This window comes from Physeter macrocephalus, chromosome 9, assembly GCF_002837175.3.
Source record: "Physeter macrocephalus isolate SW-GA chromosome 9, ASM283717v5, whole genome shotgun sequence".
Lineage (NCBI taxonomy): Eukaryota > Metazoa > Chordata > Mammalia > Artiodactyla > Physeteridae > Physeter > Physeter macrocephalus.
The window spans coordinates 2,678,569-2,694,361 of NC_041222.1; the positions used below are offsets into that span (position 1 = coordinate 2,678,569).

At 60.3% G+C, this 15,793-nt stretch overlaps 1 protein-coding gene across 1 annotated transcript in view; it reads right to left on the minus strand.

Moving 5' to 3' along the window:
* Window positions 1-2,925: 2,925 nt before the first annotated feature.
* ADGRD2 (adhesion G protein-coupled receptor D2) overlaps window positions 2,926-15,793 on the minus strand; it is a 26,079-nt gene continuing 13,211 nt past the window's right edge. The window contains 15 exon segments of the mRNA XM_055087369.1: window positions 2,926-3,024; window positions 3,431-3,509; window positions 4,981-5,036; window positions 5,826-5,874; window positions 6,010-6,057; window positions 6,938-6,957; window positions 10,306-10,408; window positions 11,228-11,351; window positions 11,417-11,554; window positions 12,062-12,215; window positions 12,496-12,560; window positions 12,563-12,604; window positions 12,815-12,911; window positions 14,126-14,247; window positions 15,415-15,455. Coding sequence (XP_054943344.1) covers window positions 2,926-3,024; window positions 3,431-3,509; window positions 4,981-5,036; window positions 5,826-5,874; window positions 6,010-6,057; window positions 6,938-6,957; window positions 10,306-10,408; window positions 11,228-11,351; window positions 11,417-11,554; window positions 12,062-12,215; window positions 12,496-12,560; window positions 12,563-12,604; window positions 12,815-12,911; window positions 14,126-14,247; window positions 15,415-15,455 — 1,237 coding nt within the window.

Below are 15,793 nucleotides of genomic sequence, written 5' to 3' on the forward strand. Positions count from 1 at the left end.
GTGGGGGATACCAGGCACTGCTGGGGGGGCCTTTGGGCCCCACCTCATCCCTGGGGTCCTGCCAACGCCTGGGAGGCCTGGGAGATGCTTGGGCTTTCTGGAGCCTCAGCCTCAGTGCCACCCTGGCATGCATCTCAGCTGCCATCTTGGGCAGAAGGGAACAGTCATTTAATGAGCATCTACTGTGTGCCATCCATCACTTCACTGTCCCTGCAGTAGCCTGCGAGGCAGGGGTTATAATCCAGAAGAGGCACTTGGCAAGGGCCCTTAGTCAGCCATCTGCTGGGGCAGATTCAAACCTGGATCCACCTGACTTCAGGGCACTGGCCCTTTCCTCTCTGCCCTCCGGTGGCACACCCACAGGCCCCAGGCCCGGCCCCTCTCACTTGCTTGGTGGCGGCAGTGAGCGCAGCCAACTCTGAGGACTGCTTCCTCTGCTCCAGGTGCCCTTCCAGGACTTCGCCTGCCTTGTCCACTGGTCTTGTCCCATCTGCTCTTTGCAGCCACTTTGGTAGGTGGCAGTTCCCAGATTACAGATGAGGAAACTAAGGTGAAGTGTCCTGTCCAAGGTCACACACTGAGAAGGGCCAACCATGATGCAAACTTCCATCCCCCTGACACACCTTGACCAACCTGACTAGTTTATCTCCAGAGCCACTCCTGCTCCTCTGTACAAATTAGAAAAAGGCACCCCTTCTAGGGCGAGGCAGCCCCAGGCACACAGCTTGGCAGTGGCTTAGGCAAAGGGCAAAAGCCTCCCTTTCCCTCTCGGCAGCTCCAGAAGCAGACACCCTGGTTCCTGCCCCTGGGGGCGGTTCAGTCTTATAGGAGGAGATTACCTTAATCAGATCGTGTTATCCGATGTGATGCATCGTGTAACTGCACAAGAGAAGGAAGTGATTGATTCTGCTCCTGGGGGGACAGGAAGTCTTCATAGCCGACGTGTCATCCAAACTGGGTTTTGAAGGATGTCCAGGGGTTCACCAGCTAGATAAGAGTTGGGGTCAGTCCAGGCAGAGGGAACAGTGTGAGCTGAGGGGTGGAGGGGTGTCCACCAGCAGTGTTTGGGGGCCTAAGAGAAGTTATTTTGTCTGAAGAGTGAAGACAGTGTGTTGAGGGGGAGGAAGAGTATGGAGCAGGGGGTGGGGAGACTGGAAAGGACTCCTTGGTCCCCAACCCTGACCGCCCGCCTGCCCCCGCCCCCCCACCGCACATATGATTAGTCTGGGAGGAGGCGGGGGCCCTCTGGTGGTGAGGGGAAGGAGTCAGAGGACACTGCAGGTGCAGAGAGTAGGGGCCACCAAGTGCCCAGCCCAGTTCAGTGCCACCTTCCTGCTGCCCCTCCAGGCCCCGGCCCCTCCACTCCTGCCCCACAGTAGCGGGCAGCGGGCTTTGCCTAACCTGCCGGGGCCGAGCACCCCGGTGGGTGAACCTCAGCAGTGGTGCCCAGCCTGCCACTCCTCCCCGGGGGCACTGCTGCATCTTCCCGGAGCAGGCAGGAACTACGCTCCTCCCCACGGAGGCCTGCTGTCTTTCTTCGATGCCTTAAGGCCTTCAAGGCCTTAAACTCGCCTCCACTGTAGGCACAGTCCCCTGCACATCCTTCTCTGGCAACAGCTGACTTTTCCCAAGTGCCTGTGTGTGCCGGGCACTTGGACTAATACACAGGACAGCCTCATGTCACCTGCGGAGTGGGCCAGATGTCCCCCATTCTGCAGACGATGGACTGGGCTTCCAGAAGTTCAACAGCAGCCCCCATGCCCAGAATGAAATACCCAGACCCCTGTGCTGTGTGGTGGGTTAACTACACCCCAGACAGATTTTGTCCCAGACTCAATGCAGGTGGGGCCCAGGGTGAAAGTGACCCTGAGGCCGTAGAGGGATCTGGGAGCAGCTTGTACCTTGATGGGTCTCTGGGCTTCTTCTCATGCAGCCCTGCCCCACCTCCACTCACCTGCATCTGGAGTGGCTACCTCTTCTCCCTCCCCCCAGGGAGGCTGATCTGACGCTCCTCAGCTGTGCCACATCCTCTGGCAGCACTAGAGCCAGGCTGAGGTTAGCAGGACGGTGTTGACAGCCTCTGCACCCTAAGTCCCATCCCCTGGGCCTCTCCTTCGCCTGGCCCCTACCTTGGGGCCCATCCTGGTGCCAAGCCCTAACACATCACCACTGCTGCTCACCTTAGCTCTGAAACCGGCTCTACCCAAGAGGGGACCAGGACTCAGAGAAGAATCTTGCTCGAGGCCACAGAATCAGTGGTGCCAGGACCTGGTCCCATAGCCAGATTCTGAGTTGGGGTCCTCTCGCAGCATGACACATCAGACCTGAAGCCATTCCACCTGCCCTGGTGCCTCCTCCAAGCAGTCTGCCTGGATGGCTCCTACTCACAGCCACTGCCACCCCCTGGCCTCTATGTTACCCAGCCGGGGAGACCCAGGTATGAGTCGTGGAGACCTTCTCTGAGCCTCAGTTTTCTTTTCTGTACAATAGGGGTGACGGTCGTCTCAGGGCTGAGGTAAGGACCTGCAGCTGTAAGGCAGTAGTACAAGGCTTAGTACCAGCCAGGTACACAGTAGGTGCTAATGAGTGTTGGCTGCACCTGCCCTGATGGTGAAGCTGGGTCTGTCTTGAGTCCCAAAGCCAAAGTGGCAGCTTCCCTTGTCCCTCCCTCCTCCCAGGGAGACTGGCACCCTGTACCCCTCCGCAGGCCAGGGTGACTCCCAGAGCAGGAAAGGTCACTACAGTACCATTTATTACCAGAGACATCACGGGGCTGTCAGAACTTCAGGGCAGGAGGGGAGGGACAGTCACAGGCAGAAAGCTGGGGACAGAGCTGTGGGACCTGGCAGGGTAAGCGGGAGCACCAGGGCCAGGGGCTCCATTGGAAGGAGAGAGAGGCTGAGGCCACTGGGAGTGGGTAGTGGTCTAGATGCTGCGTCTGTCCCTCAGGGGCCCCCGGTTGGGCCTTTCAGAGGTCCCCAGGTAGAGCTTGGAGGAAAGTTCCCATGTAATGTCTCTAGAAACCTGGGAGGAAAGTGCACCCTTTGGGCTGTGCTGGCAGAGAACCAAGGTGGGGACCGACCCTCCCAAGATGGGGAGGGGGCTGGGAACTGGGGCTAGGGAAAGAGCTTGGGTGGGATTCTGACTTGGGTGACCCTGGCAGTCTCCCTCTCTGAGCCTCAGTTTCTCCATCCGGAAAACACCTGCAATGCCGGGGATGGGGGCGTGGGGAGTTGGGGGCGCCATGGACTTTCGGGAGGGAGGGGCGGGGGCAGGCCTGTGAGGGACACACAGCTGGCAGCCTTCACTCCCCCGCTCTTCTTGCCAGGGCCACCTGAGTGGGTCGCCTGGTGGGGCGGGGCGGGTTGGGGGTTCCTCCGAGGCCAAGGTGGAAGCGGCTCCGTTGCTACGAGCGGCCTTAGCAACGCACCCATTCAGCGGAGACAAAGGCGCTGTCGCTTGAGTGCAGAGGCGCCGCTGCCGCTCTCTTGTTCCCACAGACGCTACGCCTGCAGGGGCGGGGGCGGGGGGCTGGGAGCCGAGGTGGGGGGATGCCACTCGGCCCCTTCGGAACGCCCACCGCCTGCAGGGCGCCTGCGCCCTCCCGGCAGGCCTGCAGGGGGCGCCTCCAGCCCATTTTGCAGAAGGGGAAGCTGAGACTCAGAAGGACTGAGACACCTGCCCGGGGTGGAGGCCCGCTGGGGGTCTGGGGTCGTACAGATGTGGGTTCAAATGTGCCTACGCTTACCCCCACGTGAGTACTGCTGCGTCTCAGTTTCCTCATCTGCGCGGGTGGGGGCCCTGACCCCAGCTCTGCCACTGACCCTGGCTAGTCAGGGCTCCTCTCTATGCCTCAGCTTCCTCACCTGCACAGTGGGAGGGCGACAGCACCCTCGTTTCCCCAGGTCACCACATGAAAGGAGTCAGCAGATGCCCGGGTTTGGCACAGAGCTCAGCCCCGGTCAGAGCTCCATAGACAGGCCTCTTGCTCCTGTGGGAAAGAATCCCCTGCTTGGAGGGCTGGGCAGTGCTAGGCCCGCCCCTCATAGGCTTGTCTCTGGTTTAAGACTGTGGGAACCCAGGCCCAGAGAGGCTGGCAGCGACCAGGGTCCCTGAGGCTCCCCTCGGGCCAGGCCGAGCTCTCCTTGAGCGGGGCCCAGGTGGTCCCGGCCCTGCCCTGCTACCCACAGGCCCCCCCATCACGCCCCCGTCAGCTGTCCAGCTGGGGAAACTGAGGTCTTGGGAAAGCACTTGCTCCTCACCGGGTTTGGAAGCCTCTCAGACCACCAGGCATCGCGCCCGGAGCCCTGAGGGCGGGAGGCGGGGAGGCGGGGCTTGGGGCGCGGAGAGGTGGGTACGCAGAGGGGAAGGCAGGCTCTTGCTCCGGCCCCTCCCGGCAGCACCGGCCTGGGAAGGGGTCCCAGACTCACTCCCTAAGTAAGCCTCTCCCCAGAGCACTGCATCGTCACTGACAGAGCCCACGGGGCGCTCCTGGGGGACTTTCAGGCACCAGCAAGGAGCGGAGTGAGGGGAAGAGCCCCTCAAATTGTGGGAGGTCGGCTGTGGTTGCTTCTCAAATTACTTCCATTCTGGTACAGTGGGGCTGAGGGGGTGTCGGGACGCCAAAGGGAAAAGGGGAACCCCCTGAGGTGGGTGCTACACCTGAAGCCTTGAATGCGGTCGGCTCCACGGCCTGAGGACAGAGGAGGTCTGTCGGGGGGTGGGCCCCCACTCCTGCTCCCCTTGCTCTGGGAGACCTCGGCTACCTTGGTGATGACTCTTCCACCCCCAGTGGCCTTGGCATTCAAGTTCTGCCGGCTGCTCCCAGCCCCTTCAGCCTGGTAACTGAGGGACGGGCCCTCTGGATCCCCAGGGGAAGCCTCACCCCTGGCCCGTCCTGGTCCCTGTGGCTTCCCTAACCCTGCTGGTCACACTTGCTAGCCCCTCGGCAGAATCCTGCCACCCCTGTCCCAGCCTCACCGGTCTCTCGGGTTCTGCAATCGAGAAGGCTGTGGGGGTCCTGGGGCCGTGCGTCCCTAGTAGGGGGAAAACACTCGAGCAGGTGAACTTGTAGGAGGCTGAGGCAGGAAGCTCTCTCTCTGCTCCCCCCACCCTGGACAGGGACCTCATTATCAAAGACCCTAAGAATCCACTCAAAAGTTTACCTCATAGATTAGCGATGAAGAAACTAGGGCCCAGAGAGGGAAAGTAACTTGCCCAAGGGCACACAGCAGGGGAAGTAGGAGCTGGGATTTAAATTCCTGGCCTGACCCATATGTCATTCAACCCATGCCCTATCTCAGGGCCCTGAACCTCATCCACCTACCTGCCTTTGGGAGCCCTCCACATCCCTTCTGCATGGAAACCCAGGGAAAGTGACCCTGGGCAAGCTCTGCCTCTGGGCTGGGCACCAGGGACCCTTGTTCCCTGGTGGTGGCGATGGGAGGAAAGGAGCCTTTTCTAAGCCATCCCGTAGGTCCCGCAGTTGCGGGATTCCCCAGGCCTCAGTCTCCTTGTCTTTAAGATGGGCTAATGGAATCTGCCGTGGCCCTCCTAGCTCAGCCTGAGCACTGGGGAGACCTACGCACCAGGTGGCACTCGGACTGGAGGGTGGTGTGGTCTTACCTCTAAGAGCCAGGTGTCTTCAGGGTGGAGCCAAGACTACTGGGTTGTCACGGGCCACCTCCCAGGGACGTGAGGGCCTAGGGTGGAACCCCGGGCCCGCGGGACAGGAGCGAGCTTGAAAGGAAAGGGCGTCAGCGCTGGGATCCAGCCGTAGGTGGGACCTCCCACCCTCCCACCCCACGGACCCCCGGCCTGCCCACCGTGAAAGCTTCCGCTGCCTTCTTCTCAGTCGTCCTCTGCAGGGCGCTCTGGACCTGGAGGATGGGGCGAGGGTCAGGGCTGGGACCTTCTCCTGACCTCCACGGGCCAGTCGCAGAGCCCCCTGCAAGGAAGCCCTGCCTGCCTGCACCCACATCCCACCCTCCAGCAGCCAGTGTCCCCTGACTTATCTCCCTGTTGTAGGCTGCATAGACCAGGAAGATGTACGGCCCCCTGGGGACAGACCCAGGGTGAGGGTGGGTGTCACTACCTGGGAGCCCCATCCCCTTTCCCCCAGTGCCTGGCCTGGCACCGCAGCAGAGACACCTCCAGAGACATTTAGAGACACAGGAGGATGAACACAAATCCTGCCCCAGTCCGCGATGGGGAGCAGGCAGTTGTGGCATTCTATGGTAAAGAGAACCAGGAGGGTCCTTGCCCCGCTGGACCCCCTGCCTTCAGTCTCTGCTCAAGAGGCAGCCTCTCTGCCCTCTACCCCTCCAAGCCCCACCCCCCTGACCTGCCCCATCCTCACACCCTCACCATGTTGCAAGGGTGGGGGACGGGAGAGGCGACACCTTCCCGAAGCTCCAAGGCTAAATCAGGGCCAGGGACAGCAGACCCTGGTTGCATTCTGATTGTATCTCTAGCTGAGTGCCTCTCTGAACCTCTGTCTCTTCATCTGGAAAGTGGGGAGGAGGCCAGGACTTGCTTCCGGCTGTGTGTGAAGGACTCAGCATAGTGGCTGAGTCATAGCTGCTCCTCCCCACACATGTGAGGACCACGATGGCCTGGCCGCTCACAAAGCACCAGCACACTTGGGGTGACACTTGACCCTCACAGCAGCTCCATGGTTGGGGGTGGGGGGATTCATTCTCCCCATTTGATGGAGGGGGACACTGGGCCCCAGGGTAGGGGACAGAGCAACAGTGTGACTCAGCGGGTAGCATGTGGAGCCTAGGACTTCCTCAGATTCCACCTGGACAATGTAACAGTTCCTCCCCAAGAGGACACAGGTGAGGGGACATGGGGTTCCTTGAGGCCCTCTAGTTTCCCAGGGCTGAGAGCTGGAGCCCCAGAGCCTGACTACTCCCCCTGGCTCCCAGGCACCAACTGGGTTGCTACCAGCCCCAACTCTGCCCCTAAGACAGACTCTGGGCCTCCCAGCCCCCCACACCCAGCCTGTGCTCTCTCCAAAGCCCCTGCACAGCCTCCCCCATCCTGTCTCCTTTTACTCACTCCTCACACCCAAACAGATGCACTCCAATGCAACCACACCAGCACCTGCCTAACGTCCTCCAAGGCTCCCTAGTACCCCTGGGGTGAAGTCTGAGCTCCTCACAACAGCTCTAGGGACCCTGCACAGTCTGGCCCCCATGTTCCCTCCTGTCCCCTTTCTCACCAGCTTCCCCAACCCCATGTCTCCGTCCATCTGATCCCACTGTGCTCCCCTGACTTAAAACATTCTTCCCTCTCTCTCTACACAGCGTTCGGGTATTAGCTGAGAATCACTGCCTCCGGGGAGTGCCCATTCTCCCTCCCCATACGGCCCCGACTGCCCCTTAGCCTTTCAGCCTCAATCGTGCCCGCTGTGGTTGTGTGGTGTTGGTGTCTGTCTGTCCCTCAGGCTGAGACCTCCAAGGGTGGATTCTTCGATCTTGAGTTCCACCAGTTTCCCCAGTATGCAGCCCAGCACAGGGGAGGCGCTGGGGAAGTACGTGCTGAATGACCGAATGACACAAATGCGCTCACGTTCAGGCGCTCCTGATGTGTGCCAGGTGTTATGCTTTGCCCTTTGCAAATATCATCCCAGTGGAACCGCACAATGGTCCCACGAGGTGGAGAATATGATCCCCCCCTTTATATAGATGTAGAAACTGAGGCCTGTCTCAACTTGTGCAGGCCTCCCAACAACACTCTCAGGCAGGGTAGGTGTGAGCTACAGCTAGTTGCAGAAGTGAGGCTCTGCTCTTCCACCACAAAACCTGGCACAGAGGCCAGACGGAAACAAATCACCAAGAGTGAATGAATGAGTAAGCGCAGATTTCAGTCCCTCCAGCCCCAGGCCTGCTCCCTGGTCACCTTGGGCAGGTCCTGCCCAGCTTATGCCCGAGACAGAGTGAGAGAGGGACGGGGCTGGAGGTGGGGCAGGGAGAGAAAGACATGGAGAGACAGCAGGTATGATGGAAGAGAGAGGAGAGGGAAAGGCCAGGCCTGGGGAGGGAAGCAGCCGGGAGGGACCCAGAGAACGCGGCTCTGAGCCTAACTTGGGGACCTGCCCCGAGACAGTCACAGGAACATCAGAGTGGGCCCAGGTCTCATGCCTTCTGACCCCCCCATAAGGCAGCCTCTCCCCTCCTTTACCAGACCTGAAGGTCTGAGGCTGGCTGGGAGGAGGCAAGAGAGGTGACACTCAGAGAGAGGGAGAAGCAGGGTAAGGGACCAAGAGACGGGGTCAGAGCCCAACAGAAGGGGAGATGTAGAGAGAGGCCCAGGAGGAGCCAGGTGGGTCCATGCCAGAGGAGGCGGGGACAGGGACAGGAGCCTGTGACAGAGCCTGAAAGACAGAGAAGGAATCCCAGGGAAAACTCAGAGACAGAGACGAAGTAATGAGACACCAGGAGAGGAAAGGACCTGCCCTGAGAGGGAGGCAGACAGCGTGGTGATGGTGGCTCTGGCTCCCTGGCTGCAGCTCTGCCCACCTGAGGGCCACAGGCAGGGATGGAGCTAGAGTAGTTGCCATAGCAACAGGATGCTGCGGCCCTCGCCACTCTGAGGCAGGGTGGAGAGACCTGGGTAGGGTCCCTCTGCTAAGTGGGCTGAGCTGGAATTCCAGCCCGCGGAGCTCTGGGAGTGCAGGGCTCGGAGGATGGGCTTCTCTGTGTCCATCTCTGTCCTCAGCTGCTCAGGCCCCGCCAGGTCTCTGGGAGCCGTGCTTCTTTAGGAAGAGCGTTGGAACCCCAGTTTTTCTTCACTCTCCCGGCCCCTCTCTGGGCACAACCTCCATCCTCCCTGAGCAGCCTGCAACCCCCACCTCCCACCGCCCCTGTTCTTTCCCCTCTCCATTCCTATGCCTGCCTGGCAGAGAGTGGCGAGTCCCCAGGGCCCAGGGGAGAAGACAACATGGACCAGGACCCTGGAGACCAACCCCCTTTGCACCCTCCCTTCTTCCTGCCTCATCCCTCCCTTAACACTTCACTCCCTGGTCTTGGGCATCGGCTGCCTCCCCGACTCATGTCACCTCCACAAGAACAGGGCATTTTGCAGCCTCCTTTGCTGCTGTGTCCCCGGCGCCTAGCACAGTGCCTGGCCTCTAATGGGCATTCAAAAAATCTTGCAGGGATGGATGAATAACTAACTGGATGAGGGTGCCCCTCCTGACCCCAGCTCCCACCCCCACTCCCAGCCTCGGCAGCTCTTCCAGCAACCAGGCCCCTCTGCGGTCAAAGCTGAATATCCTGATGGCTGAGAACACAGACTCTGAACTTGGGCCCTAGCGCTGCTCCTTCCTACTGTGAGGCCTTGGGCAAATGACTTCATGGGGTCTCAGTCTCCCCGTTTGTAAGGCCTGTCCAGGGATATAAATATGATCCTGGTCCAGGACTCAGCACTTAGGCATCCATCAGCAGGAAGCCCAGCTCTGGGACACAGGGACCCTGGACAGAGTTTGCACTTGATTTCCCGAGCTTGTCTTTGTCCATCCGTGGGCCACCTAACTTTTCAGCCCTGAGAGGGACCTGTGCTCGGCCGAGCTGGGAGTGGGGAGTGCAGACAACAGGAAGAGGTGCTGGGGGGTACACGGGAGGCTGAGGGGCAGGGCAGGGTGGGAGCGGATTGGGCCCTCCTTGGACTGACCTCCCTCCCAGCACTCAGCTGCCAGGGCTGTGGCTGTTTGTATCTGTACCTGGGTCCCCCATAGATCTGCAAACCCCCTGAAGACAAGGGTTTAGCCTGACCCATCTCTGTGGCTCCAGGACACAGGACCCGAAAGGCACACAGGGGGGTTCCTGCGGTCCCATGTTACTGCTTCGTTTATGTGGGTCATGTCCTTCCAGCCAAAACCTTTTCTGAACTGCTGTCCTCACGATGGAGCAGCTCACGCTGCCCCACAGTAGGCCATCCACAGACCCCAAGGGGAGAGGTCCCTGGTGTCCTGCACCCCCATCCTCGGCTTCCTGCCGAGGCCGGAAGTGGCTCTAGCACAGCCTGGGGACTGGAACTTCTGCTGCGCCCTTGAGTGTCAGAGCACGAGGCATCTTAGCCACCCCCTTTCTGGGCCTCAGATTCTTCAGCTGCCAAATGGGCCCCCAAATCCTCCCTGAGATACTGCTCTTTGATTGGAGGTTTATTCCCACTCTCCCCCTCACCCGCCCTCCCCTTGACAGTGTCCCCCAGGCTGCTGGTGACTCCCACGACAGAGAGGACACTCCCTCCCCAGCCCCCTGACGAACCAGCCACGCCCTCTGAGCTCCAGTGCATGGCGGAGCCCTGGTCCCACACCGCCGGGCTGAGGTACACCAGCATGCTGACCAGCCAGGTCAGGCCCAGGACAGGCAGCAGGACCAACACCGGCTTCACCGTGGCCCTGCGGGACAGCAGGCTGGACTGAGGGAGGCCAGGGGGCCAGGGGGCTCCCCACGGGGTTCTGGGGAGGGCAGCCCCTGCAAAGTGCCTGGAGAGGGGCCGGAGCTGCAGACCGGGGACTGAGGCTCAGGACTTAGGTGTAGCTGGAACTTTCGGCTGGACCTCGTGGCCCCTTCTCAGACACCCAGAGTGGCATGAAGTAGGGGTAGTGGTACTGGGGAGATAGGGTCCCAATCCCAAGCCTGGCTCAAAGGAAGGGAGTGGCAGCTGTCCAGGGGGAGGGCTGAGGCCTGGACAGTGGGTCCAGGGGGCATGGAGTCTGGAAGGGGACCCCTGGGGCGGCCTGGCTTTTCAGGCCCCACTGGCTTGGGCTGCCCTGCCCTTGGCAGAGGGGTGGTGGTGAGGAGGAAGGCTGGGGCGGGGGGTGCCCGCTCCAGCAGGAGATGGTCCTGGAGAGTGATGGGGGTTCTTGGCAGGGGTAGAGACCTAGATTCTCACCCTGAACCTGAACTTCTAGGGACTGCCTGACTTGGGGGTCTCCTCTACCTTGTCCCCACCAGGCCATCAGTGCTTTCTGCAGAAGGTGAGTCCCCAGGACAGCGGCTGGTGTCTACACCCCACGTCGTATACACACAGGCCCAATCACCATCCCCACAGGTAACACGCATGGGCACAGACTTCCACACGCGTGAGCACGCGTGCACACGCAGCACAGACACATTGCAGACATATGCTCATTTATAGCCTTGCACTCATAAGCACACGTGGCCACACCTGGCTCCCCCCACTTCTTCCTGACTCCCGCAGTCTGGGGCCTCACCACATCTGGATCGGGATCTGCTGCTGCACACAGGGCTGCGGGCTCAGCATGTGGGCACGGTGGCGGGCCCTGGACACGGTGACAATCACCACACGGACCAGGATGCAGGTATTGGCCTGGAGATCTGGTGTCAGTGGGGGGTCCCTTCCCCAACACATCCCTCCCCTGCAGGGTCCCCAGGCCTCCCGCTCCCGGTCAGCACTGAGAGCACGGGCCCCACAAAAGCCCAGATGGCGTCTGTGTGCACACTGAGCCAGCAGTGCCCAGTGGCCTTGTAGTCATGGGGGGACACGGCCAGGGTGATGGCCACGATGGCCACAGGCACGCCTAGGGGAAGAAGAGGTGACCTCAGGACCGTGTCTCTCGGGAGCCAGCCCCCGTCCAGAGCTGCATCCCCCAGCTGTCCCATAGTAGTGGGTGTACTGGCGGCACTGGGAGATCCAGGGAGTGGGGTTGGGTGGGCCTGGTATTTTGGGTGGCACTGGAGCCCCGAGTAGTTGGGGAGCGGAAGAGCTGAGATTGAGTCGAGGCCTTAGGGCTGAGAATAAACAGAGTTGGAAATGGGTGATTGGCGTGGGGTTAGCTGGCTTCAGATTAGGGAGGCAGGGCGGGGGGCTGGGAGCTGAGGCAGTTGAAGTGGAGGAGGATTAAGAATTGGAGCTGGGTAGAGTGGGAGGTCGACGGAGCCGAGTTTGTCAGACACGGGCGCTGGCCACTGGGTGGCGCCGGGTGCCGGTGGAGGAGGGTGTTGGGCGGTGGGTGTCGGACATACAGAGGCCACGCGAGGCAGGGTGGAGGGGAGCAGAGCAAGAGTGGGGAGCAGAGGGGCCTCGCCCCAGCCTGTGGCGTAGCAGAGCGGCTTCCTGGGGCCCGGGCGCGTGCTCACAGCCACCACCTTGCTGCACAGCGGCAGCCCTTCCGCCAACATCCAGGAGAAGGCGACCAAAAAGAGGAGGTGCATCACTGCTGTGACGGCCACACACGCCACCTGTGTGGGAGGGTGGGGGGTCCCCACGGAGGCCGGTCATGGGTGCGGTCCACCCTGGGTCCCCTGTCGTGCCTGGCGTTGCCAGCCCAAAGCAGTATGAGCGGGTAGGGTCTCGGGGCAGCACCCTGGGCCCAGCTCCAACATTCAGGGTCTTTCCTCTCTAGGCCGTACTCCTCCCCGGAAATGGAGCCAAGTGAAGATATGGGGGGCAACCCAGAAAAGGCTGAAGGTGCTTTCCCAGGTCCCCGGGAGCTCACAAGCCCACCCGCCGGCCGCCCACCTTGTTGGCCTTTGCCCACCCGCTGGCCACGAGGAAGCCCTCGGCGGAGCCCAGGGAGAAGGTGAGTTCTTGTGAACTGTGACTCGTTCTGGCTGGGGGACCCCAGACAGGCAGGGGAGGTGGTTAGCAAGGACACCCCTCCTCCAGCCCCTCCCCACCTGCGTCCCGGTGAACCGGCCAGTGAAGGAGGAAAGGGCGGCTCCACAGGGGCTTCTCGGACCGAGGATGGACACCCACCTGAGGGGGGACGTGGAGGCCCACGAGGGGCGGGGCGGGCCCAGGGTACCAGGCAAGGTGGTGAGCTTGCCTCACCCGGCCGCCAGGAAGGGCAAGAAGGTGGTGGCGAGGGCACAGGACGCACCGCAGCCCACAGACGAGAGCGTCCTCAGCAGGGACCGCCCCCCCTCGGGGCCTCTCTGTGGGAGGGACAGAGACCCCGGAGGACAGCAGCCCCACCACCGCCCTGGCCGGATGGGACACTCACCCGCCGCGCCCGGCAGCTCCCAGGCTCCTCAACCGCCTTCTCTGCTGTGAAGCAGGGATGGCCAGGCCTGCACACAGCAACTTGATAATGAGCATTTGCATGTCCTCTCCTGCTGGAGAGGGGCGCAGCTTTCACGGACTCCTCAGATACCGAGAAGCGCTAGACTGGAAGTGACCACCACACGCCCGTGGGGAGGAGGAATGGCATGTGACAGCCACCCGCTGAGGGGGAGCAGGGAGCTGGCACGATTACTCCTGATGTGTCTGATGTCCACGCTCTGCTTTTACAGGAAAGATGCGTTAGCTAGCATGTTTTTCTAGTGTGCTCCCGGACGGGCCAAGTGACCCCAGCATTCCTGGGCTCAGACACCATCTCGCTCACCCTGAGTCCCCTTCTGGTGCAGCGAGCCCAACTTGCTTGGCCTCCTCCCGGAATCTGGCTTCCGCCCAAGGCTGTAAATGCTAATGCCTCTCAGGGACCTGTCTTTGGTCGTGACTCCTTTTACTTCTAACCTCACCTTGGCCATGGCTTTATCTACTGGCTCTTGGGGCCAGCTGAGACCCCTCCCGCCCCGAGCACCGGACCACAGACCCCACAGACCCGCAAACCCGTTGCCCACCTGTGCTTCCTGAGACGAGTCCCTCATCTCCCGGTGGCCCAGGTCACCCCTCCTCCTCAGCCAGTCTTCCTCATCTCCCCACTGCTCCCTGGCCCAGGGCCCCTCCCCTCTCCTAGGCCAGGCCCGCAGCAGCTCCCGAACTGCTTTTCCCCCCTGGCTCCCACCTCAGCCTCACTCCCTGCACCTGTGGCCTCCCTCATGTAAATCTAACGCCTGCTTCACACTCTTCCACATCTGCCCTCTGCAACAGGACCACGATCCAAGCGCGTGGGCCTGGCCTTCCAGACCTGCGCGATCTGACCCACGCCTACCTTGTTCACTGCCACCCCCCGACCCCGGGCATCACGCTGGAAGCCCCAGACACATTGCAGTTCTAGAACGTAACTCGTCTGCCATTTCTAGCCTCCTTGCCTTTGCTCAGATGGCCCTCTGCTTGGAATGCCTTTCTGTTCAACTCCTGTGCATCCTTTAAAACTTGGTTCTGACATCACCTTCCCCTGCCCCCTTGCCCCCTCCCCAGTACTCACCTGGACGTCGTACACCTGCAACAGGACAGCAAAGTTGGCGCTGTGGTTGCAGAAGCAGGCGGTTGAGTCCTGGTACAGAGCGGTCACGGAGCAGCCAGTGGTGGCCCAGGAGCCCCCTGAGTCTGGGCTTGGGGTGAAGAGTGAACAGAGGGCTCTTGAGATGGGCTGGACATGGGGCTGGGGGACAGGTGGCAAGCAGGGGAAGCCTCTCCCCAAAGCCTGGGGTCCCTCAGTGCCCTGCCTCTAACCAGCTATGTGACCTTGGCCAAGTCACTGCCCCTCCCTGGGTCTCAGTTTTTCATCTGTAAAATGTACTTTTCTCAGGAATGGTAGGAGGATGGGCCTGATACCAATGATCACCATTGATTAACTGCGTTAATTACTAAGCAACAGTGATTGATGTTCATTCCCTCATCAACTCTAACACCCATTCCACAGATGAGTCTCTTCCTAGGTACCCCACAGAGTAGGCTTGCATACCTGCTATGACAGGGAGCTCACCACCTCCTGGGTAACAAGCTCTCCTGCCCCAGCTTGTCCCCAGTTGAGTGGGGCTTGGAACCACCCCTGCAAGGAAGTTGGTGAATGGAGGCCAAAAACCTGCTTGAGTCCTGCCTCATCCTCAAGTACAACGGATGTTTTTTTTCATTTTTAATTTTTTTAATTTTTTATTTTTTTGGCCATACTGCAGGGTATGCGGATCTTAGTTCCCCAACCAGGGATGGAACCTAGCTCCCTGCAGTGGAAGCGTGGCTCTTAACCACTGGACCACCAGGTAAGTCCCTGGATGTCTTTTTTTTTTTAAGTGCCTTATTTAAAGAACTTGGGGGACTTCCTTGGTGGTCCAGTGGTAGAGAATCAGCCTTACAACACAGGGGATGCAGGTGTGATCCCTGGTCAGGGAACTAAGATCCCACATGCTGCGGGGCAACTAAGCCCGTGTGCCACAACTACTGAGCTTGCGTGCCTCGGCTAGAGAGCCCACGTGCCGCAAACTACAGAGCCCACGCCCTCCGGAGCCTGAGCGCCACAACTAGAGAAGAGAAAACCCGCAGGCCACAACTAGAGAGAAGCCCGCGCGCCACAGCAACGATCCCGCATGCCTCAACTAAGACCCGACGCAGCCAAAAATAAATAAAATTTAAAAATTAAAAAAAATAATAAAGAAAGAGCTTGGAAACTCACCCGATGCTGAAGTTCCAGAAATCAAAGACAGGCTCCACCAGCTTCGGAGGGAAGGCCTAAGGGCAGCCAACAGGGACGGGGCAGGTGTGTGAGCACATGTGGGCAAGGAGAGAGACCAGACGATGCAGGGGGATGTGGAGGCCTCCTGCGTTTGAGGGACCAGGGGGTTACCCAGCATGGGTCGTGGGTGCAGGGACTGGAGAAGAATGCCGGCAGGGCGGCAGAAGGAAGGTAAAGTGAGTAGAGTTTCAGGCTGGCATTATGGTTAATATCGAAATCCCAGGAACAAGCTAAATGTCCATCCTTCAGGCAGTGGTTAAACCACTGTGAGTCTTCCCTCCAGGATGCTCTGCCTGGTAAGAACACACAGGTCTCTGTCTACTGTTGGAGAAAGAGCTCGCCATATATATATATATTTTTTTAACATCTTTATTGGAGTATAATTGCTTCACAATGGTGTGTTAGCTTCTGCTGTATAACAAG